A 23,145-nucleotide genomic window follows, 5' to 3' on the forward strand; every position below is an offset into this window, starting at 1 on the left:
AACGGCCAAAAATGGGGGGAAAAAACCAAAAAATGGGGGGGGAAAAGGCAAAAAGGTGAGAGCCCAAAACCCCAAACAAACCCCAAAAAAACCCCAAAAATCCTAAAATGGGGAAAAAAACCAAAAATGGGGGAAAAAACCCCAGTGAAGTTTGGGGGGGAAAAGCCAAAATTTGGGGAAAAACGGCCAAAAATGGGGGGAAAAAACAAAAAATGGGGAGAAAAACCAAAAAAACACTAAATGGGGGAAAAAACCCCAAAATGGGGAAAAAAAACCCCAAAATGGGGAAAAACCCCAAAATGGGGAAAAAAACCCCAAAATGGGGAAAAAACCCCGAAATGGGGGGAAAACCCCAAAAGGGACAAAACCCCCAGAGAGGTGAGAGCCAAAAAACCCCAAAAAACCCCAAAAATGGGGGGGGAAATGCCAAAAAAGTGAGAGCCCAAAAACCCCAAACAAACCCCAAAGAACCCCAAAAAACCCTAAAATGGGGAAAAAAAAAACCCTGAAATTTGGGGGAAAAAACCCCAAAATTTGGGGAAAAATGGCCAAAAAATGGGGGAAAAAATAAAAAAAAATGGGGGGAAAAAGGCAAAAAGGTGAGAGCCCAAAAACCCCAAAAAAACCCCCAAAAAATCCTAAAATGGGGGAAAAAAAAACCCCAAATGGGGAAAAAAGCCACTGAAATTTGGGGGGAAAAACCCCAAAATTTGGGGAAAAAAGGCCAAAAATGGGGGAAAAAATAAAAAAAAATGGGGGGAAAAAGGCAAAAAAGGTGAGAGCCCAAAAAACCCTAAATGGGGGAAAAACCCAAAATGGGGAAAAACCCAAAATGGGAAAAACCCCAAAAGGGATAAAACCCCCAGAGAGGTGAGAGCCAAAAAACCCCAAAAAAACCCCAAAAATGGGGGGAAAAAAAAACCTCAAAAAAGTGAGAGCCCAAAAACCCCAAACAAACCCCAAAGAACCCCAAAAACCCTAAAATGGGGAAAAAACCCCACTGAAATTTGGGGGAAAAACCCCAAAATTGGGAGAAAAATGGCCAGAACTGGGGGAAAAACCCAAAAAAATGGGGGGGAAAAGGCAAAAAGGTGAGAGCCCAAAAACCCCCAAAAAAAACCCCCAAAAAAATCCTAAAATGGGGGGAAAAAAAACCCCAAATGGGGAAAAAAGCCACTGAAATTTGGGGGAAAAAACCCCAAAATTTGGGAAAAAACGGCCAAAAATGGGGGAAAAAATAAAAAAAAATGGGGGGGAAAAAGGCAAAAAGGTGAGAGCCCAAAAACCCCAAAGAAACCCCAAAAAAATCCTAAAATGGGGGAAAAAAAAACCCAAATGGGGAAAAAAGCCACTGAAATTTGGGGGAAAAACCCCAAAATTTGGGAAAAAACGGCCAAAAAAATGGGGGGGAAAACCAAAAAAATGGGGGGAAAAAAGGCAAAAAAGGTGAGAGCCCAGAAAAACCCTAAATGGGGGAAAAAACCCAAAATGGGGAAAAAACCCCAAAAGGGACAAAACCCCCAGAGAGGTGAGAGCCAAAAAACCCCAAAAAAACCCCAAAAATGGGGGGAAACGCCAAAAAAGTGAGAGCCCAAAAACCCCAAACAAACCCCAAAAAACCCCAAAAAACCCTAAAATGGGGAAAAAAACCCTGAAATTTGGGGGAAAAAACCCCAAAATTTGGGGAAAAACGGCCAAAAAATGGCGGGAAAAAACAAAAAATGGGGGAAAACCCCAAAAGAGGTGAGAGGCCAAAACCCCAAAAAAACCCTAAAAAACAAAATGGGGAAAAACCCAAATGGGGAAAAACCCACTGAAATTTGGGGGAAAAAGCCAAAATTTGGGGGAAAATGGTCAAAAATGGGGGGAAAACCAAAAAATGGGGGGAAGAGGCAAAAAAAGTGAGAGCTCAAAAACCCCAAACAAACCCTAAAAAAATCCTAAAATGGGGGAAAAAAAAAAACCAAATAGGGAAAAAAGCCACTGAAATTTGGGGGAAAAACCCCAAAATTTGGGGAAAAACGGCCAAAAAATGGGGGGGAAAACAAAAAATGGGGGGGAAAAGGCAAAAAGGTGAGAGCCCAAAAACCCCAAAAAAACCCCCAAAAAATCCTAAAATGGGGGAAAAAAAAACCCCAAATGGGGAAAAAAGCCACTGAAATTTGGGGGAAAAAACCCCAAAATTTGGGGAAAAACGGCCAAAAATGGGGGAAAAAATACAAAAAAAAAGGGGGGACAAAGGCAAAAAAGGTGAGAGCCCAAAAAAACCCTAAATGGGGGAAAAAACCCCAAAATGGGGAAAAACCCCAAAATGGGGAAAAAACCCCAAAAAGGACAAAACCCCCAGAGAGGTGAGAGCCAAAAAACCCAAAAAATGGGGGGAAAAAAAACCCAAAAAAGGTGAGAGCCCAAAAACCCCAAACAAACCCCCAAAAAATCCTAAAATGGTGGAAAAAAAAAAACCCAAATGGGGAAAAAAGCCACTGAAATTTGGGGGGAAAAACCCCAAAATTTGGGGGAAAATGGCCAAAAATGGGGGAAAAACCAAAAAAAAGGGGGGAAAACCCCTAAAGAGGTGAGACCCCAAAAACCCCCCAAAAAACCCTAAAAAAAAACCCCCAAAAAAATCCCAAAATGGGGAAAAAAAAATGGGGAAAAAAGCCACTGAAATTTGGAGGAAAAAAGCCAAAATTTGGGGGGAAAACGACCAAAAAATGGGGGAAAAACCAAAAAAATGGGGGGAAAAAAGGTGAGAGCCCAAAAAAACCCAAAATGAGGAAACACCCCAAAATGGGGGAAACCCCAAAAGGGACAAAACCCCCAGAGAGGTGAGAGCCAAAAAAACCCAAAAAAAACCCAAAAATGGGGGGGGAAATGCCAAAAAAGTGAGAGCCCAAAAACCCCAAACAAACCCCAAAAAACCCCAAAAAACCCTAAAATGGGGGAAAAAACCCCACTGAAATTTGGGGGAAAAAACCCCAAAATTCGGAGAAAAATGGCCAAAAATGGGGGGAAAAACCCAAAAAATGGGGGGAAAAGGCAAAAAGGTGAGAGCCCAAAAACCCCAAAAAAACCCCCCCAAAAAATCCTAAAATGGGGGAAAAAAAAACCTAAATGGGGAAAAAAGCCACTGAAATTTGGGAGGAAAAACCCCAAAATTTGGGGAAAAACGGCCAAAAAATGGGGGAAAACCAAAAAAATGAGGGGAAAAAAGGCAAAAAGGTGAGAGCCCAGAAAAACCCTAAATGGGGGAAAAACCCAAAATGGGGGAAAAACCCCAAAATGGGGAAAAAACCCAAAAGAGACAAAACCCCCAGAGAGGTGAGAGCCAAAAAACCCCAAAAAAACCCCAAAAATGGGGGAAAAAAAACCCCAAAAAAGTGAGAGCCCAAAAACCCCAAACAAACCCCAAAAAACCCCAAAAAACCCTAAAATGGGGAAAAAAAAAAAACCCTGAAATTTGGGGGAAAAAACCCCAAAATTTGGGGGAAAATGGCCAAAAATGGGGGGGAAAACCAAAAAATGGGGGGAAAAGGCAAAAAGGTGAGAGCCCAAAAACCCCCCAAAAAAACCCCAAAAAAATCCTAAAATGGGGGAAAAAAAAAACCCCAAATGGGGAAAAACCCCGCTGAAATTTGGGGGGAAAAAACCCAAAATTTGGGGAAAAACTACCAAAAATGGGGGAAAAACCAAAAAAATGGGGGGAAAACCCCTAAAGAGGTGAGAGCCCAAAACCCCCAAAAAAACCCTAAAAAAAACCCCCAAAAAAATCCCAAAATGGGGGGGAAAAAAGCCACTGAAATTTGGGGGAAAAAAACCCAAAATTTGGGGAAAAACGGCCAAAAAATGGGGGGGAAAACCAAAAAAATGGGGGGAAAAAAGGCAAAAAGGTGAGAGCCCAAAAACCCCCCAAAAAACCCCAAAAAAATCCTAAAATGGGGGAAAAAAAAACCCCAAATGGGGAAAAACCCCGCTGAAATTTGGAGGAAAAAATCCCAAAATTTGGGGAAAAACGGCCAAAAATGGGGGGAAAAACCAAAAAATGGGGGGAAAAAGGCAAAAAAGGTGAGAGCCCAGAAAAAACCCTAAATGGGGGAAAAAAACCCCAAAATGGGGGAAAAACCCCAAAATGGGAAAAACCCCAAAAGGGATAAAACCCCCAGAGAGGTGAGAGCCAAAAAACCCCAAAAAAACCCCAAAAATGGGGGGAAAAAAAACCTCAAAGAAGTGAGAGCCCAAAAACCCCAAACAAACCCCAAAAAACCCCAAATTGGGAAAAAAAACCCAAAATGGGGAAAAACCAAAATTGGGGAAAAAAAACAAAATGGGGAAAAACCCAAAATTTGGGGGGAAAACCCCAAAAGGGGCAAAACCCCGCAGCGGGTGAGACCCCAAAAACCCCAGCCTGGAGGTTAGTCCTGGCTCTTTTGGGGTTAATCCCGGTTCTTTTGGGGTTAATCCCGGTTTTAGGGCCCTTTGAGCCTGGTTTGGGGTTAGTCCCGGCCCTGTTGGGGTTAGTCCTGACCCTGTCTGGGGTTAATCCCGGCTCTTTTGGGGTTAGTCCCGGTTTTAGGGCTGTTTCAGCCTGGTTTGGGGTTAGTCCTGACCCTTTTGGGGTTAATCCCGGTTTTAGGGCCATTTGAGCCTGGTTTGGGGTTAGTCCCGGCCCTGTTGTTAGTCCCGGCCCTGTTGTTAGTCCCGGCTCTGGGATTAGTCCCGGCCCTGTTGTTAGTCCCGGCCCTGTTGGGTTAGTCCCAGCTCTGTTGTTAATCCCGGCTCTGTTGGGTTAGTCCCGGCCCTGTTGGGTTAGTCCTGGCCCTTTGGGGTTAATCCTGGCTCTGTTGTTAGTCCCGGCTCTGTTGTTAGTCCCGGGTTTGGGGTTAATCCCGGCCCTGTTGTTAGTCCCGGCCCTTTGGGGTTAGTCCCGGGTTTGGGGTTAGTTCCGGTTCTGTCGGGGTTAATCCCGGCTCTGGGGTTAGTCCTGGCCCTGTTGGGTTAGTCCCGGCCCTGCTGGGTTAGTCCCGGCCCTGTTGTTAGTCCCGGCTCTGGGGTTAGTTCCAGCCCTGTCGGGGTTAATCCCGGCCCTGTTGGGTTAGTCCCGGCCCTGTTGAGTTAATCCCGGCTCTGTTGTTAGTCCCGGCCCTTGGGGTTAGTCCCGGGTTTGGGGTTAATCCCGGTTTTAGGGCCGTTTGAGCCTGGCTCTGTTGTTAGTCCCGACCCTTGGGGTTAGTCCCGGTTCTGTTGTTAGTCCCAGCCCTGTTGGGTTAGTCCCGGCCCTGTTGTTAGTCCCGGCTCTGGGATTAGTCCCGGCCCTGTTGTTGTTAGTCCCGGCCCTGTTGGGTTAATCCCGGCCCTTTGGGGTTAGTCCCAGCCCTTTTGGGGTTAGTCCCGGTTCTGTCGGGGTTAGTCCCGGCTCTGGGGTTAGTCCTGGGTTTGGAGTTAGTCCCGGCTCTGGGGTTAATCCCGGCCCTTTTGGGGTTAGTCCCAGCTCTGGGGTTAGTCCCGGCCCTGTTGTTAGTCCCAGCTCTGTTGTTAGTCCCAGCTCTGTTGTTAGTCCCAGCTCTGTTGTTAGTCCTGGCCCTGTCAGGGTTAGTCCCGGCTCTGTTGTTAATCCCGGCCCTTTGGGGTTAGTCCCGGCTCTGTTGGGTTAGTCCCGACCCTTTGGGGTTAGTCCCAGCTCTGTTGTTAGTCCCAGCTCTGTTGGGTTAGTCCCGGGTTTGGAGTTAGTCCCGGCTCCCGGCAGGTCCAGCGGTGCTCGGAGCTCTTGAGCCGGGCTCAGCGGCCGCTGGTGCTCGTGGGCAGCCAGGCCCTGCTGCCCCCAACGCCGGCCGAGGAGCTGCGGTGAGACCCACTGGGACAAACTGGGACGGACTGGGGGGGACTGGGGGGGACTGGGGGGGACTGGGGGGGACTGGGGGGGACTGGGAGGGACTGGGGGGGACTGGGAGGGACTGGGGGGCACTGGGGGGGACTGGGATGGACTGGGACGGACTGGGAGGGACTGGGGAGGGACTGGGAATGGACTGGGGGGGACTGGGAGGGACTGGGAATGGGACTGGGAGGGACTGGGAATGGGACTGGGAGGGACTGGGGGGACTGGGGGGGACTGGGAGGGACTGGGAATGGGACTGGGAGGGACTGGGAGGGACTGGGAATGGACTGGGACGGACTGGGAGGGACTGGGGAGGGACTGGGAATGGACTGGGGGGGACTGGGAAGGGACTGGGGGGGACTGGGGGGGGACTGGGAAGGGGCTGGGAGGGACTGGGACAGACTGGGAGGGACTGGGAGGGACTGGGAATGGACTGGGAGGGACTGGGGGGGACTGGGATGAACTGGGACTGGGAGGGAACTGCAAGGGATTGGGATGGGACTGGGATGGACTGGGTTATACTGGGATGGGACTGGGAGGGACTGGGAGGGACCGGAGTCACCTCTGGGGCTGAACCGAGCCGGTTTGGGACCAAATCAAACCAGTTTGGGGCCAAATCAAACCGGTTTGGGACCAAATCAAACCGGTTTGGGACCAAATCAAATCAGTTTGGGACCAAATCAAACCAGTTTGGGGCCAAATCAAACCAGTTTGGGACCAAATCAAACCGGTTTGGGACCAAATCAAACCAGTTTGGGACCAAATCAAACCGGTTTGGGGCCAAATCAAACCAGTTTGCGACCAAACGGAGCCAGTTTGGAGCTCTGATTGTACCAATTTTGGGGTCAAACGGAGCCAGTTTGGGGTCTGGATGGAGCCAGTTTGGGGTCAAATCAAACCAGTTTAGGGTCTGGATTGAACCATTTTTGGGGTCTGGATGGAGCCAGTTTGGGGTCTGGATGGAGCCGGTTTTGGGGTCGAACGGAGCCAGTTTGGGATCTGGAATGAGCTGGTTTTGGGTTCAAACGGAGCCAGTTTGGGGTCTGGATGGAGCCAGTTTGGGGTCTGGATGGAGCCGGTTTTGGGGTCAAATGGAGCCAGTTTGGGGTCTGGATGGAGCCAGTTTGGGGTCTGGATGGAGCCGGTTTTGGGGCCAAACGGAGCCAGTTTGGGGTCTGGAATGAGCCGGTTTGGGGTCTGGCTGGAGCCAGTTTGGGGTCTGGAATGAGCCGGTTTTGGGGCCAAATGGAGCCTGTTTGGGGTCTGGAATGAGCCGGTTTGGGGTCTGGCTGGAGCCAGTTTGGGGTCTGGAATGAGCCGGTTTTGGGGTCAAACGGAGCCAGTTTGGGGTCTGGAATGAGCCGGTTTGGGGTCAAATGGAGCCAGTTTGGGGTCTGGAATGAGCCGGTTTTGGGGCCAAATGGAGCCAGTTTGGGGTCTGGAATGAGCCGGTTTTGGGGCCAAACGGAGCCAGTTTGGGGTCTGGATGGAGCCAGTTTTGGGTTCAAACTGAGTCAGTTTGGGGTCTGGATGGAGCCAGTTTTGGGGTCAAACGGAGCCAGTTTGGGGTCTGGAACGAGCCGGTTTTGGGTTCAAACGGAGCCAGTTTGGGGTCTGGAATGAGCCGGTTTTGGGGCCAAACCGAGCCAGTTTGGAACCCGAACCGAACTGGTTTTGGAACCCGAACTGAGCCGGTTTTGTGGTCAAACAGAGCCAGTTTGGGGTCTGGATGGAGCCAGTTTGGGGTCTGGATGGAGCCAGTTTGGGGTCTGGCTGGAGCCGGTTTTGGGGCCAAACGGAGCCAGTTTGGGGTCTGGATGGAGCCAGTTTTGGGGTCTGGAATGAGCTGGTTTTGGGGTCGAACGGAGCCAGTTTGGGGTCTGGATGGAGCTGGTTTTGGGGTCTGGATGGAGCCAGTTTGGGGTCAAGCGGAGCCAGTTTGGGGCCAAACAGAGCCAGTTTGGGGTCTGGAATGAGCCGGTTTTGGGGTCTGGATGGAGCCAGTTTGGGGTCTGGATGGAGCCGGTTTTGGGGTCGAACGGAGCCAGTTTGGGGTCTGGATGGAGCTGGTTTTGGGGTCTGGATGGAGCCAGTTTTGGGGTCAAGCGGAGCCAGTTTGGGGCCAAACAGAGCCAGTTTGGGGTCTGGAATGAGCCGGTTTTGGGGCCGAACGGAGCCAGTTTGGAACCCGAACCGAGCCGGTTTTGGGGCCGAACGGAGCCAGTTTGGGCCCTCACGAGCCGCTGTCCCCTGGCGTGTCCCCAGCTCGGCGCTGCAGTCCCTGGGGGTCCCCTGCTACCTGGGGGGCGCGGCGCGGGGGCTGCTGCCCCCCGAGTGTCCCCTGCTGCTGCGCCACAACCGCCGCCAGGCGCTGCGCGACGCCGACCTGGTGCTGCTGGCAGGTACCGCCGGGGACGGGGGGACGCCCCCCGAGGTCCCCCCGTCCCCTCCTGAGCCCCCCCCGTGTCCCCTCCCCCTCCCAAGGGACCGTCTGCGATTTCCGTCTGTCCTACGGGCGCCTCTTCGGCCGCGGCACCGCCGTGGTGGCCGTCAACCGCAACCGGGAGCAGCTGCTGCGCAACGCCGACGTCTTCTGGAAACCGCGGCTGGCCGTGCAGGGTGAGGGACTCTGGGGACACTGGGGACACCCACGGGGACACCAATGAGCTGGTTTGGGGTCAGACTGAATCGGTTTGGGGTCAGACTGAACCGGTTTGGGGTCAGAATGAGGCAGGTTTGGGTCGAACCGCAACCGGGAGCAGCTGCTGCGCAACGCCGACGTCTTCTGGAAACCGCGGCTGGCCGTGCAGGGTGAGGGACTCTGGGGACAATGGGGACAGTGGGGACACCAATGAACCGGTTTGGGGTCAGACTGAACCGGTTTGGGGTCAGAATGAGGCGGGTTTGGGTCGAACCGCAACCGGGAGCAGCTGCTGCACAACGCCGACGTCTTCTGGAAACCGCGGCTGGCTGTGCAGGGTGAGGGACTCTGGGGACAATGGGGACAGTGGGGACACCAATGAACCGGTTTGGGGTCAGACTGAACCGGTTTGGGGTCAGATTGAACCGGTTTGGGGTCAGATTGAGCTGGTTTGGGGTCAGACTGAGCTGGTTTGGGGTCAGATTGAACCGGTTTGGGGTCAGAATGAGGCGGGTTTGGGGTTTTGGGTCAAACCGCAACCCGGGACGGCTTCTGGAAACTTCAACTGGTGTGCAGGGTGAGGGACTCTGGGGACACTGGGGACACCCATGGGGACACCAATGAACCGGTTTGGGGTCAGAACAAACCGGTTTGGGGTCAGATTGAGGCGGGTTTGGGGTTTTGGGTCGAACTGTGACCAGGGACGGCTTCTGGAAACCGCGGCTGGCCGTGCAGGTGAGGGACTCTGGGGACACCAATGGGGACACCCATGGGGACACCAATGAGCCGGTTTGGGGTCAGATTGAGCTGGTTTGGGGTCAGACTGAACCGGTTTGGGGTCAGATTGAGGCGGGTTTGGGTCGAACCGCGACCGGGAGCAGCTGCTGCGCAACGCCGACGTCTTCTGGAAACCGCGGCTGGCCGTGCAGGGTGAGGGACTCTGGGGACACTGGGGACACCCATGGGGACAGTGGGGACACACATGAACCGGTTTGGGGTGGAACTGAACCAGTCTGAGGTGCACCTGAGCTGGTTTGGGGTCCCTGTTGGCATTTTGGGGTCCCTGGTGACACTGTGGGTCCCCGGTGACACTGTGGGTCCCTGGTGGCTCTCTGGGGTCCCCGGTGACACTGTGGGGTCCCTGGTGACACTGTGGTCCTGCAGGTGACCCCGTGTCCCTGGTGGCTCTCTGGGGTCCCTGGTGGCACTCTGGGGTCCCTGGTGACACTGTGGTCCCGCAGGTGACCCCGTGTCCCTGGTGGCTCTCTGGGGTCCCTGGTGGCTCTCTGGGGTCCCCGGTGACACTCTGGGGTCCCTGGTGACACTATGGGGTCCCTGGTGACACTGTGGGGTCCCCGGTGACACTCTGGGGTCCCTGGTGACACTATGGGGTCCCCGGTGACACTCTGGGGTCCCTGGTGACACTGTGGGGTCCCCGGTGACACTGTGGGGTCCCCGGTGACACTCTGTGGTCCCGCAGGTGACCCCGCGTCCCTGGTGGTGGCGCTGGCCCGGAGCCTCCCGGGCTTCTCGTGCCCCCGGGAGTGGCTGCAGCGCCTGCGGGAGGCCGAGAGCGAGCGGGAGCGGCAGAACCGGTGAGGGGACACGGGGACAGGGACAGGGACAGGGACAGGGACAGGGGGACAGGGACAGGGACATGGACAGGGGGACAGGGAGCGGCAGAACCAGTGAGGGGACACGGGGACAGGGACAGGGACAGGGACAGGGACAGGGACAGGGACAGGGGGACAGGGACAGGGACAGGGACAGGGACAGGGGGACACGGGGACAGGGACAGGGACAGGGACAGGGACAGGGACAGGGAGCGGCAGAACCGGTGAGGGGACACGGGGACAGGGACAGGGGATCATGGGGACAGGGACAGGGGGACAGGGGGACAGGGACAGGGGGACAGGGACAGAGAGTGGCAGAACCGGTGAGGGGACATGGGGACAGGGACAGGGACAGGGACGGACATGGGGACAGGGACATGGGGACAGAGGGGACAGGGAGCGGCAGAACCGGTGAGGGGACACTGGGGACAGTGGGACAGAGGGGACAGAGGGATGGGGACATGGGGACAGGGACATGGGGACAGAGGGGACAGAGGGACGGGGACATGGGGACAGAGGGGACAGAGGGACGGGGACAGAGGGGACACTGGGGACAGAGGGGACAGGAACAGGGACAAGGAGTGGCAGAACCGGTGAGGGGACAGTGGGACAGGGACATGGGGACATGGGGACAGGGATGGGGACAGAGGGGACAGAGGGGACGGCAGGGTGGAGACAGAGCCGGAGGGGACAGGGACAGAGACAGGGACAGGGATGGGGACACAGGGACAGGGATGGGGACAGGGACAGAGACAGGGACAGGGACAGAGACAGGGACAGGGATGGGGACAGGGACACCAGGGTGGGGACAGGGGTGGGGACAGGGAGGAACATCTGGGGGATCCCATTCCCGGTTTTGGGGCCACCGCAACCGCCGGGGGGGGTTTGGGGTTTTGGGGTCAGACCCCCCCAGTTTGGGGTTTTGGGGTCAGATCCCCCCAGTTTGGGGTTTTGGGGTCAGATCCCCCCAGTTTGGGGTTGTGGGGTCAGATCCCCCAGTTTGGGGTTTGGGGGTCAGACCCCCCCAGTTTGGGGTTTTTGTGGTCAGATCCCCCCAGTTTGGGGTTGTGGGGTCAGATCCCCCAGTTTGGGGTTTGGGGTTAGACCCCCCCAGTTTGGGGTTTTTGTGGTCAGATCCCCCAGTTTGGGGTTTTTGGGGTCAGACCCCCCAGTTTGGGATTTTTGGGTTCACTTCCCCTTTTTTTGGGATTTTTGGGGTCAGATCCCCAGTTTAGGATTTTTGGGTTCATTTTCCCTTTTTTGGGGTTTTTTTTTAGGGTCATTCCCCCCCAGTTTGGGATTTTTGAGTTCAGCCCCCCCCAGTTCAGGATTTTTGGGTTCCCCCCCCGCTCTGTCCCCGCAGGGCCAAGGCCGCAGTGTCCCCTCTGTGTCACCTGTCCCCAGTGTCCCCTCCATGTCACCTGTCCCCTCTGTCCCCGCAGGGCCAAGGCCGCGGTGTCCCCCCGTGTCACCTGTCCCCTCTGTCCCCTCCGTGTCACCTGTCCCCTCTGTCCCTGCAGGGCCAAGGCCGCGGTGTCCCCCCCGTGTCACCTGTCCCCGCTGGCCCTGCTGTCCCCTCCGTGTCACCTGTCCCCTCTGTCCCCTCTGTGTCACCTGTCCCCTCTGTCCCCTCTGTGTCACCTGTCCCCTCTGTCCCCGCAGGGCCAAGGCCGCGGTGTCCCCCCGTGTCACCTGAACCCGCTGGCCCTGGTGTCCCCTCCGTGTCACCTGTCCCCACTGTCCCCGCAGGGCCAAGGCCGCGGTGTCCCCTCTGTGTCACCTGTCCCCATTGTCCCTGCAGGGCCAAGGCCGCGGTGTCCCCTCCGTGTCACCTGAACCCGCTGTCCCCTCTGTGTCACCTGTCCCCTCTGTCCCCGCTGTCCCCCCCATGTCACCTGTCCCCACTGTCCCCGCAGGGCCAAGGCCGCGGTGTCCCCTCTGTGTCACCTGTCCCCATTGTCCCTGCAGGGCCAAGGCCGCGGTGTCCCCTCCGTGTCACCTGAACCCGCTGTCCCCTCCGTGTCACCTGTCCCCTCTGTCCCCAGTATCCCCTCCATGTCACCTGTCCCCTCTGTCCACACAGGGCCAAGGCCGCGGTGTCCCCTCTGTGTCACCTGTCCCCTCTGTCCCCGCAGGGCCAAGGCTGCGATGTCCCCCCCGTGTCACCTGAACCCGCTGGCCCCGCTGTCCCCTCTGTGTCACCTGTCCCCTCTGTCCCCACAGGGCCAAGGCCGCGGTGTCCCCCCCGTGTCACCTGAACCCGCTGGCCCCGCTGTCCCCTCTGTGTCACCTGTCCCCTCTGTCCCTGCAGGGCCAAGGCCGCGGTGTCCCCCTCGTGTCACCTGAACCCGCTGGCCCTGGTGTCCCCTCCGTGTCACCTGTCCCCTCTGTCCCTGCTGTCCCCCCCGTGTCACCTGTCCCCTCTGTCCCCGCAGGGCCAAGGCCGCGGTGTCCCCCCCGTGTCACCCGTCCCCTCTGTCCCCGCTGTCCCCCCGTGTCACCTGTCCCCTCTGTCCCCGCAGGGCCAAGGCCGCGGTGTCCCCTCCATGTCACCTGAACCCGCTGGCCCTGGTGTCCCCTCTGTGTCACCTGTCCCCTCTGTCCCCGCAGGGCCAAGGCCGCGGTGTCCCCTCCATGTCACCTGAACCCGCTGGCCCTGGTGTCCCCCCCGTGTCACCTGTCCCCTCTGTCCCCGCAGGGCCAAGGCCGCGGTGTCCCCCCCGTGTCACCTGAACCCACTGGCCCTGGTGTCCCCCCCGTGTCACCTGTCCCCTCTGTCCCCGCAGGGCCAAGGCCGCGGTGTCCCCTCTGTGTCACCTGTCCCCTCTGTCCCCGCTGTCCCCCCCGTGTCACCTGTCCCCTCTGTCCCCGCAGGGCCAAGGCCGTGGTGTCCCCCCCGTGTCACCTGTCCCCTCTGTCCCCTCCGTGTCACCTGTCCCCTCTGTCCCCGCAGGGCCAAGGCCGCGGTGTCCCCCCCGTGTCACCTGAACCCGCTGGCCCTGCTGCAGGCCCTGGACCGGCTGCTGCCCCCCCAGAGCCTCCTGGTGGCCGACGGCGGCGACTTCGTGGGGACAGCGGCGTACAGCGTGTGGCCCCGGCAGCCACGGGGCTGGCTGGACCCCGGTATGGGGACATTGGGGACACTGAGGGGACATTGGGGACAGCGGCGTACAGCGTGTGGCCCCGGCAGCCACGGGGCTGGCTGGACCCGGGTAGGGGACATTGGGGACATTGGGGACACTGGGGACACTGAGGGGACATTGGGGACAGTGGCGTACAGCGTGTGGCCCTGGCAGCCACGGGGCTGGCTGGACCCGGGTAGGGGACATTGGGGACATTGGGGACACTGAGGGGACATTGGGGACACCTGGGGACACAGCCAGACCAGGTGGGGACATGGCCACCCCCGCCAGGGAACACCTGGGGACAGGGAGGGGACGTGGCTGGACACCGTGGGGACACCCAGGGGACACCCAGCTGTCCCTGGTGCTGTCCCTGGGTTGGTGGCACTGATGTCCCCTCACGTCCCCTCATGTTCCTGTGTGTCCCCGCTGTCCCTGTTGTGGTGGCACTGATGTCCCCTGCTGTCCCCGCTGTCCACGGTGGTGGCACTGATGTCCCCTGTGTCCCTTCATGTCCCTGCTGTCCCCAGTTCAGTGGCACTGATGTCCCCTGTGTCCCCTGGTGTCCCCGCTGTCCCTGCTGGTGGCACTGATGTCCCCAATGTCCTCGGTGTCCCCTCCTGTCACAGCTGTGCCCTGGTGGCAGTGACAGTGTCCCCTGTGTCCCTGGTGGTGGCACTGATGTCCCCAATGTCCCCAGTGTCCCCTCAGGTCCCTCTGGCGCTGATGTCCCCTGTGTCTCCTGTGTCCCCCTGTGTCCCTGCTGTCCCCGGTGGTGGCACTGATGTCCCCACTGTCCCCTGTGTCCCCGGTGGTGGCACTGATGTCCCCTGTGTCCCCTGTGTCGGCACTGATGTCCCCACTGTCCCCTGTGTCCCTGGTGGTGGCACTGATGTCCCCTGTGTCGGCACTGATGTCCCCACTGTCCCCTGTGTCCCCTCAGGTCCATTTGGCACTGATGTCCCCACTGTCCCCTGTGTCCCCGGTGGTGGCACTGATGTCCCCACTGTCCCCTGTGTCCCCGGTGGTGGCACTGATGTCCCCTGTGTCCCCTCAGGTCCCTTTGGCACTCTGGGCGTGGGCGGAGGATTCGCACTCGGGGCCAAACTCTGCCGGCCCGAGGCTGAGGTGACACCTGGGGACAGCGGGGGGACATTGGGGACAGCGGGGATAGCGGGGGGACATTGGGGACAGCGGGGACAGTGGGGACAGCGGGGGGACATTGGGGACAGCGGGGGGACATTGGGGACATTGGGGACAGCGGGGGGACATGGGGACATTGGGGACAGTGGGGGGACATTGGGGACAGCGGGGGGACATGGGGACAGTGGGGGGACATCGGGGGGACAGTGGGGGGACATTGGGGACAGTGGGGGAACATTGGGGACAGCGGGGACAGTGGGGACAGCGGGGACAGTGGGGACATTGGGGGGACATTGGGGGACATTGGGGACAGCGGGGGAACATGGGGACAGCGGGAGTGGGGGGACATCGAGGGGACATTGGGGACATTGGCGACAGTGGGGGGACATTGCGGACAGTGGGGACAGTGGGGAGACATTGAGGGGACATTGGGGACAGCGGGGACATGGGGACATTGGGGGATGGGGACATTGGGGACATTGAGGGGATGGGGACATCGGGGACACTGGGGACATTGGGGGGACATGGGGACACTGCGGGGGTGGGGGGACATCGGGGGGACATTGGGGATGGGGGGGTGGGGGAACATCGGGGGGACATTGGGGACAGCAGGGGGACATGGGGACACTGCAGGGGTGGGGGGATGGGGACATTGGGGACATTGGGGGGACATGGGGACACTGCGGGGGTGGGGGACATTGGGGACATCGAGGGACATTGGGGACAGCGGGGGGGACATGGGGACACTGCGGGGATGGGGGGACATCGGGGGGATGAGGGGATGGGAGGGTGGGGGGACAGTGGGGACAGCAAGGGGACATTGGGGACAGTGGGGACATTGGGGGCCACTGGGGACATCAGGGGGATGGGGACATCGGGGGACAAGGGGACATTGAAGGGATGGGGACATGGGGGGACATCGGGGACACTGGGGACATCAGGGGGATGGGGACATTGATGGGGACATTGATGGGGACATTGGGGACATGGGGGATGGGGGGTGTGGAGGGGATGGGGACATTGAGGGGACATTGGGGACATGGTGGCGGCCAGAGGGTCCCCAGGGCCACCCATGGGTGACACTCTGTGACCTTGGGTGCCACTGGGTGACACTCGGTGACACTGGGTGCCACTGGGTGCCACTGGGTGACACTCGGTGACACTCGGTGACACTGGGTGACACTCGGTGACACTGGGTGCCACTCGGTGACACTTGGGTGACACTTGGTGACACTGGGTGACACTGGGTGCCACTGGGTGACACTTGGGTGCCACTGGGTGCCACTCCAGGTGTGGGTCCTGTTCGGGGACGGCTCCCTGGGCTTCAGCCTGATGGAGTTCGACACCTTCGTGCGCCACAAGGTCACTGCCACCGTCATTGTCACTGTGTCACTGTGTCACTGTGTCATTGTCACTGTCATTGTGTCATTGTCACTGTGTCATTGTCATTGTGTCACTGTCATTGTGTCACTGTGTCACTGTGTCATTGTGTCACTGTGTCACTGTGTCACTGTGTCACTGTGTCATTTTGTCATTGTCATTGTGTCATTGTCACAGTGTCATTGTCACGTGTCACTGTCACTGTCATTGACGGAGTTCGACACCTTCGTGCGCCACAAGGTCACTGTCACTGTGTCATTGTCACTGTGTCACTGTGTCATTGTGTCATTGTGTCATTGTCACTGTGTCATTGTGTCATTGTGTCATTGTCATTGTGTCATTGTGTCACTGTCATTGATGGAGTTCGACACCTTCGTGCGCCACAAGGTCCCTGTCATTGTGTCATTGTCACTGTGTCATTGTGTCATTGTGTCACTGTGTCACTGTGTCATTGTGTCATTGTGTCATTGTCATTGTGTCATTGTCACTGTGTCATTGTCACTGTCATTGTGTCATTGTCACTGTGTCATTGTCATTGTGTCACTGTGTCATTGTGTCATTGTGTCACTGTGTCACTGTGTCACTGTGTCACTGTGTCACTGTGTCATTGTGTCATTGTCACTGTGTCATTGTGTCATTGTCACTGTCATTGTGTCATTGTCACTGTGTCATTGTCATTGTGTCACTGTGTCATTGTGTCACTGTGTCATTGTCATTGTGTCACTGTCATTGTGTCACTGTGTCACTGTGTCATTGTGTCACTGTGTCACTGTGTCACTGTGTCATTTTGTCATTGTCATTGTGTCATTGTCACAGTGTCATTGTCACGTGTCATTGTCACTGTCATTGATGGAGTTCGACACCTTCGTGCGCCACAAGGTCACTGCCACCGTCATTGTCACTGTCACCGTGTCACTGCGTCATTGTGTCACTGTGTCACTGTGTCCTTGTGTCACTGTCACTGTGTCATTGTCATTGTGTCATTGTGTCATTGTCACCGTCACTGTCACTGTGTCATTGTGTCACTGTCACTGTGTCATTGTCATTGTGTCATTGTGTCACTGTGTCATTGTCATTATGTCACTGTGTCACTGTGTCACTGTGTCATTTTGTCACTGTCATTGTGTCATTGTCACTGTGTCATTGTCACGTGTCATTGTCACTGTCATTGATGGAGTTCGACACCTTCGTGCGCCACAAGGTCACTGCCACCGTCACTGTGTCACTGTCACCGTGTCACTGCGTCATTGTGTCACTGTGTCACTGTCACCGTGTCACTGCGTCATTGTGTCACTGTGTCACTGTGTCATTGTGTCACTGTGTCACTGTGTCCTTGTGTCACTGTCACTGTGTCATTGTGTCACTGTGTCACTGTGTCCTTGTGTCACTGTCACTGTGTCATTGTCACTGTGTCATTGTGTCATTGTCACTGTCACCGTGTCACTGCGTCATTGTGTCACTGTGTCACTGTGTCCTTGTGTCACTGTCACTGTGTCATTGTCATTGTGTCATTGTGTCATTGTCACCGTCACTGTCACTGTGTCATTGTGTCACTGTCACTGTGTCATTGTGTCACTGTGTCACTGTGTCCTTGTGTCACTGTCACTGTGTCATTGTGTCACTGTGTCACCGTGTCACTGTGTCATTGTCATTGTGTCAATGTCATTGTGTCACTGTCACTGTCATTGATGGAGTTTGACACCTTCGTGTGCCACAAGGTCACTGCCACCGTCACTGTGTCACTGTGTCATTGTCACTGTCACTGTCACTGTGTCATTGTCATTGTGTCACTGTGTCATTGTCATTGTCACTGTGTCACTGTCATTGTCATTGTCACTGTCATTGTCACTGTCACCTGTCATTGTCACTGTCACCATGTCACCGTGTCACTGTGTCACTGTCACTGTCACTGTCACCGTGTCACTGTCTCATTGTGTCATTGTCACCATCATTGTCACTGTCACCGTGTCACTGTGTCATTGTCATTGTCACTGTCATTGTCACTATCACCTGTCACTGTCACTGTCACGATCATTGTGTCACTGTCACTGTGTCACTGTGTCATTGTCATTGTCACTGTCATTGTCACTATCACCTGTTACTGTCACTGTCACTATCACTGTCATTGTGTCACTGTCACCGTGTCACTGTGTCACCGTCATTGTCACTGTCACCGTGTCATTGTGTCATTGCCACCGTCATTGTCATTGTCACCGTGTCACTGTCATTGTCATTGTCACTGTCACCGTCATTGTCACCTGTCATTGTCACTGTCATTGTCACTGTCACCTGTCATTGTCACCATCACTGTGTCACTGTCGCTGTCACTGTCACTGTCACCTGTCATTGTCACCGTCACTGTGTCACTGTCGCTGTCACTGTCACTGTCACGGTCAGTGTCACCTGTGCTTGGTGCTGTCCTGTCCCTGTCCCTGTGTCCCAGCTGTGTCACTCTGTCCCTGTGTCACTCTGTGTCACTCTGTGTCACTCTGTGTCACTCTGTCCCTGTCCCCAGGTCCCTGTGTCACTGTGTCACTCTGTCTCTCTGTGTCCCTGTGTCACTGTGTCCCTGTGTCACTGTGTCACTGTGTCACTCTGTGTCATTGTGTCCCTGTGTCCCTGTGTCCCCTGCTGTCCCCAGGTCCCTGTGTTACTGTGTCACTCTGTGTCACTCTGTGTCACTCTGTCTGTCCCCTGTGTCACTCTGTGTCACTCTGTCACTGTGTCCCTGTATCCCTGTGTCACTGTGTCCCTGCTGTCCCCAGGTCCCTGTGTCCCTGTGTCACTCTGTGTCACTCTGTCTGTCCCCAGGTGCCTGTGTCCCCAGGTCCCTGTGTCACTCTGTGTCACTGTGTCCCTCTGTCTGTCCCCTGCTGTCCCTGTGTCACTGTGTCTGTCCCTGCTGTCCCCAGGTCCCTGTGTCCCTGTGTCACTCTGTGTCACTCTGTGTCACTCTTGTCTGTCCCCTGTGTCACCCTGTGTCACTCTGTGTCACTCTGTGTCCCTGTGTCCCCAGGTCCCTGTGTCACTGTCCCTGTCCCTGTGTCCCTGTGTCATTCTGTGTCACTCTGTCCCTGTGTCCCCAGGTCCCTGTGTCACTCTGTGTCACTCTCTCTGTCCCTGCTGTCCCCAGGTCCCTGTGTCACTCTGTGTCCCTGTGTCACTCTGTCCCTGTGTCCCTGTGTCCCTGTGTCACTCTGTGTCCCTGTGTCCCCAGGTCCCTGTGTCACTCTGTCTGTCCCCTGTGTCCCTGTGTCACTCTGTCCCTGTGTCCCCAGGTCCCTGTGTCACTCTGTGTCACTCTGTCCCTGCTGTCCCCAGGTCCCTGTGTCACTGTCTCTGTCCCCTGCTGTCCCTGTGTCACTCTGTGTCACTCTGTCCCTGTCCCCAGGTCCCTGTGTCACTCTGTGTCCCTGTGTCCCTGTGTCACTCTGTCCCTGTGTCCCTGTGTCCCTGTGTCACTCTGTCCCTGTCCCCAGGTCCCTGTGTCACTCTGTGTCCCCAGGTCCCTGTGTCGTTGTCTCTGTCCCCTGCTGTCCCTGTGTCACTCTGTCCCTGTGTCCCCAGGTCCCTGTGTCACCCTGTGTCACTCTGTCCCTGTCCCCAGGTCCCTGTCATCGCCCTGGTTGGGAACGACGCCGGCTGGACCCAGATCAGCCGCGAGCAGCTCCCCCTGCTGGGCAGCGCCGTGGGCTGCGGGCTGGCCTACAGCGGTGAGTGACCCGGAGTGACCCTGAGTGACCCCTGAGGGACCCCTGAGTGACCCTGAGGGACCCTGAGTGACCCCTGAGTGACTCCGGAGTGACCCCTGAGTGACCCCTGAGGGACCCTGAGTGACCCTTGAGTGACCACTGAGTGACCCCTGAGTGACCCCTGAGTGACCCTGAGTGACCCCTGAGTGACCCCTGAGGGACCCCTGAGTGACCCCTGAGGGACCCCTGAGTGACCTCTGAGTGACCCCTGAGTGACCCCTGAGTGACCCCTGAGGGACCCCTGAGTGACCCCTGAGTGACCCCTGAGTGACCCCTGAGTGACCACTGACCCCTGAGTGACCCCTGAGTGACCCCTGAGTGACCTCTGAGTGACCCCTGAGTGACCACCGAGTGACCCCTGAGTGACCCCTGAGTGACCCCTGAGTGACCACTGAGTGACCCCTGAGTGACCCTGAGTGACCCCTGAGTGACCGCTGAGTGACCCCTGAGTGACCCCGGAGTGACCCCTGAGTGACCACTGAGTGACCCCTGAGTGACCCCTGAGTGACCACTGACCCCTGAGTGACCCCTGAGTGACCCCTGAGGGACCACCGAGTGACCACTGAGTGACCCCTGAGTGACCCCTGAGTGACCCCTGAGTGACCCCTGGGGGACCCTGAGTGACCCTGAGAGCCCCATGAGTGACCGCTGAGTGACCCATGAGTGACCCCTGAGTGACCCCTGAGGGACCCCTGAGGGACCCCTGAGTGACCCCTGAGGGACCCCTGAGTGACCCCTGAGTGACCCTGAGTGACCCCTGAGGAACCCTGAGTGACCCCTGAGGGACCCCGGAGTGACCCCTGAGTGACCCCTGAGTGACCCCTGACCACTGAGTGACCCCTGAGTGACCCTGAGTGACCCCTGAGTGACCGCTGAGGGACCCCGGAGTGACCCCTGACCCCTGAGTGACCCCTGAGGGACCCCTGAGGGACCCCTGAGTGACCCCTGAGTGACCCCTGAGGGACCCCTGAGTGACCTCTGAGTGACCACCGAGTGACCCCTGAGTGACCCCTGAGTGACCACTGAGTGACCCCTGAGTGACCCTGAGTGACCCCTGAGTGACCGCTGAGTGACCCCTGAGTGACCCCGGAGTGACCCCTGAGTGACCCCTGAGTGACCTCTGAGTGACCACCGAGTGACCCCTGAGTGACCCCTGAGTGACCACTGAGTGACCCCTGAGTGACCCTGAGTGACCCTGAGTGACCCCTGAGTGACCCCTGAGTGACCACTGAGTGACCCCTGAGTGACCCTGAGTGACCCCTGAGTGACCACTGAGTGACCCCTGAGTGACCCCTGAGTGACCCCTGAGTGACCCCTGGGGGACCCTGAGTGACCCTGAGAGCCCCATGAGTGACCGCTGAGTGACCCATGAGTGACCCTGAGTGACCCCTGAGTGACCCATGAGTGACCCCTGAGTGACCCCTGAGTGACCCTGAGTGACCAGTGAGTGACCCCTGAGTGACCCCTGAGTGACCCCTGAGTGACCACTGACCCCTGAGTGACCCCTGAGGGACCCCTGAGGGACCCCTGAGTGACCCCTGAGGGACCCCTGAGTGACCCCTGAGGGACCCCTGAGTGACCTCTGAGTGACCACCGAGTGACCACCGAGTGACCCCTGAGTGACCCCTGAGTGACCCTGAGTGACCCCGGAGTGACCGCTGAGTGACCACTGAGTGACCCCTGAGTGACCCGAGTGACCCCTGAGTGACCGCTGAGTGACCCCTGAGTGACCCCGGAGTGACCCCTGAGTGACCACTGAGTGACCCCTGAGTGACCCCTGAGTGACCCCTGAGTGACCCCTGAGTGACCCTGAGTGACCCCTGAGGGACCCTGAGTGACCCCTGAGTGACCACTGAGTGACCCCTGAGTGACCCTGAGTGACCCCTGAGGGACCCCTGAGGGACCCCTGAGTGACCCCTGAGTGACCCCTGAGGGACCACCGAGTGACCACTGAGTGACCCCTGAGTGACCCCTGAGTGACCCCTGAGGGACCACCGAGTGACCACTGAGTGACCCCTGAGTGACCCCTGAGTGACCCCTGAGTGACCCCTGGGGGACCCTGAGTGACCCCTGAGTGACCCCTGAGTGACCCTGAGTGACCCCTGAGTGACCCATGAGTGACCCCTGAGTGACCCCTGAGTGACCCTGAGTGACCAGTGAGTGACCCCTGAGTGACCCCTGAGTGACCCCGGAGTGACCACTGACCCCTGAGTGACCCCTGAGGGACCCCTGAGGGACCCCTGAGTGACCCCTGAGGGACCCCTGAGTGACCCCTGAGGGACCCCTGAGTGACCTCTGAGTGACCACCGAGTGACCACCGAGTGACCCCTGAGTGACCCCTGAGTGACCCCTGAGTGACCCCTGAGTGACCACTGAGTGACCCCTGAGGGACCCCGGAGTGACCCCTGAGTGACCCCTGAGGGACCCCTGAGTGACCCCTGAGTGACCCCTGAGGGACCCCTGAGGGACCCCTGAGTGACCCCTGAGTGACCCCTGAGTGACCGCTGAGTGACTCCTGAGTGACCCTGAGTGACCACTGAGGGACCCCTGAGTGACCCGAGTGACCCCTGAGTGACCCTGAGTGACCGCTGAGGGACCCCGGAGTGACCCCTGACCCCTGAGTGACCCCTGAGTGACCACCTCCCTGTCCCCTGGTGACAATGCCACCTCTAGCAGTGACAATGCCATCCCCTGTCCCCCTGCCATCTCTGGTGACAGTGCCACCCCCTGCGGTGACAATGCCACCCCCAGGTGACAGTGCCACCCCCTGCGGTGACAATGCCACCCCCAGGTGACAATGCCACCCCCAGGTGACAGTGCCACCCCCAGCGGTGACAGTGCCACCCCCAGGTGACAGTGCCACCCCCCGTGTCCCCAGATTACCACGCGGTGGCGGCGGCTCTGGGCGGCCGAGGCTTCGTCCTGGACAGCACCGGGGACAGCGGAGGGGACAGCGGAGGGGACAGCGCGGGGGACAGCGCGGGGGACATCGAGGACAGGCTGGTGGCCGTGCTGAGGGCGGCGCAGGCCGAGTGTCACCGCGGCCACCCCGTCCTCGTCAACGCCCTGCTGGGCCCCAGCGACTTCCGGCAGGGCTCCGTGTCCGTCTGAGGGACACCCCTGTCACCGAGTGTCACCAAGTGTCACCAAATGTCACCGAGTGTCACCAAATGTCACCGAGTGTCACCAAATCTCACTGAGTGTCATCGAGTGTCATTGAGGCTCCCCAAGGGTCACCGAGTGTCACCAAGGGTCCCCAAGGGTCACCAAATGCCACCAAGTGTCCCCAAGGGTCACCGAGTGTCTTTGAGGGTCCCCAAGGGTCACCGAGTGTCCCTGAGGGTCACCGAGTGTCCCCAAGGGTCACCGAGTGTCACTGAGTGTCCCCAAGGGTTACCAAGTGTCCCCAAGTGTTTTTGAGTGTCCCCAAGGGTCACCGAGTGTCCCTGAGGGTCACCAAATGTCCCCAAGGGTCACCAAATGCCACCAAGCGTCATCAAGGGTCACTGAGTGTCCCCAAGGGTCACCGAGTGTCATTGAGTGTCACCGAGTGTCCCCAGGTGTCCCCAAGGGTCAGCAAGGGTCACTGAATGTCCCCAAGTGTCCCCAGGTGTCCCCAAGA

General features: G+C 57.7%; 1 protein-coding gene across 2 annotated transcripts in view; it reads left to right on the forward strand.

Moving 5' to 3' along the window:
* Positions 1–22,714, forward strand: part of ILVBL (ilvB acetolactate synthase like) — a 44,876-nt gene extending 22,162 nt beyond the window's left edge. Inside the window, exons 8-16 of one of the 2 annotated variants that reach the window (XM_059872188.1) lie at positions 5,744–5,841; positions 8,138–8,274; positions 8,357–8,491; positions 9,994–10,108; positions 13,080–13,249; positions 14,306–14,376; positions 15,682–15,753; positions 19,379–19,484; positions 22,402–22,714. In XM_059872188.1, coding sequence (XP_059728171.1) covers positions 5,744–5,841; positions 8,138–8,274; positions 8,357–8,491; positions 9,994–10,108; positions 13,080–13,249; positions 14,306–14,376; positions 15,682–15,753; positions 19,379–19,484; positions 22,402–22,634 — 1,137 coding nt within the window. In that variant the 3' untranslated portion in view covers positions 22,635–22,714. Of the gene's footprint in view, positions 1–5,743; positions 5,842–8,137; positions 8,275–8,356; positions 8,492–9,993; positions 10,109–12,349; positions 12,699–13,079; positions 13,250–14,305; positions 14,377–15,681; positions 15,754–19,378; positions 19,485–22,401 lie in introns of those variants that run through there. The other variant, XM_059872189.1, reaches the window with a different exon arrangement.
* The last annotated feature ends 431 nt before the right edge of the window (positions 22,715–23,145 follow it).

This window comes from Haemorhous mexicanus, chromosome 34 (genome assembly GCF_027477595.1).
Source record: "Haemorhous mexicanus isolate bHaeMex1 chromosome 34, bHaeMex1.pri, whole genome shotgun sequence".
Classification (NCBI taxonomy): Eukaryota; Metazoa; Chordata; class Aves; order Passeriformes; family Fringillidae; genus Haemorhous; species Haemorhous mexicanus.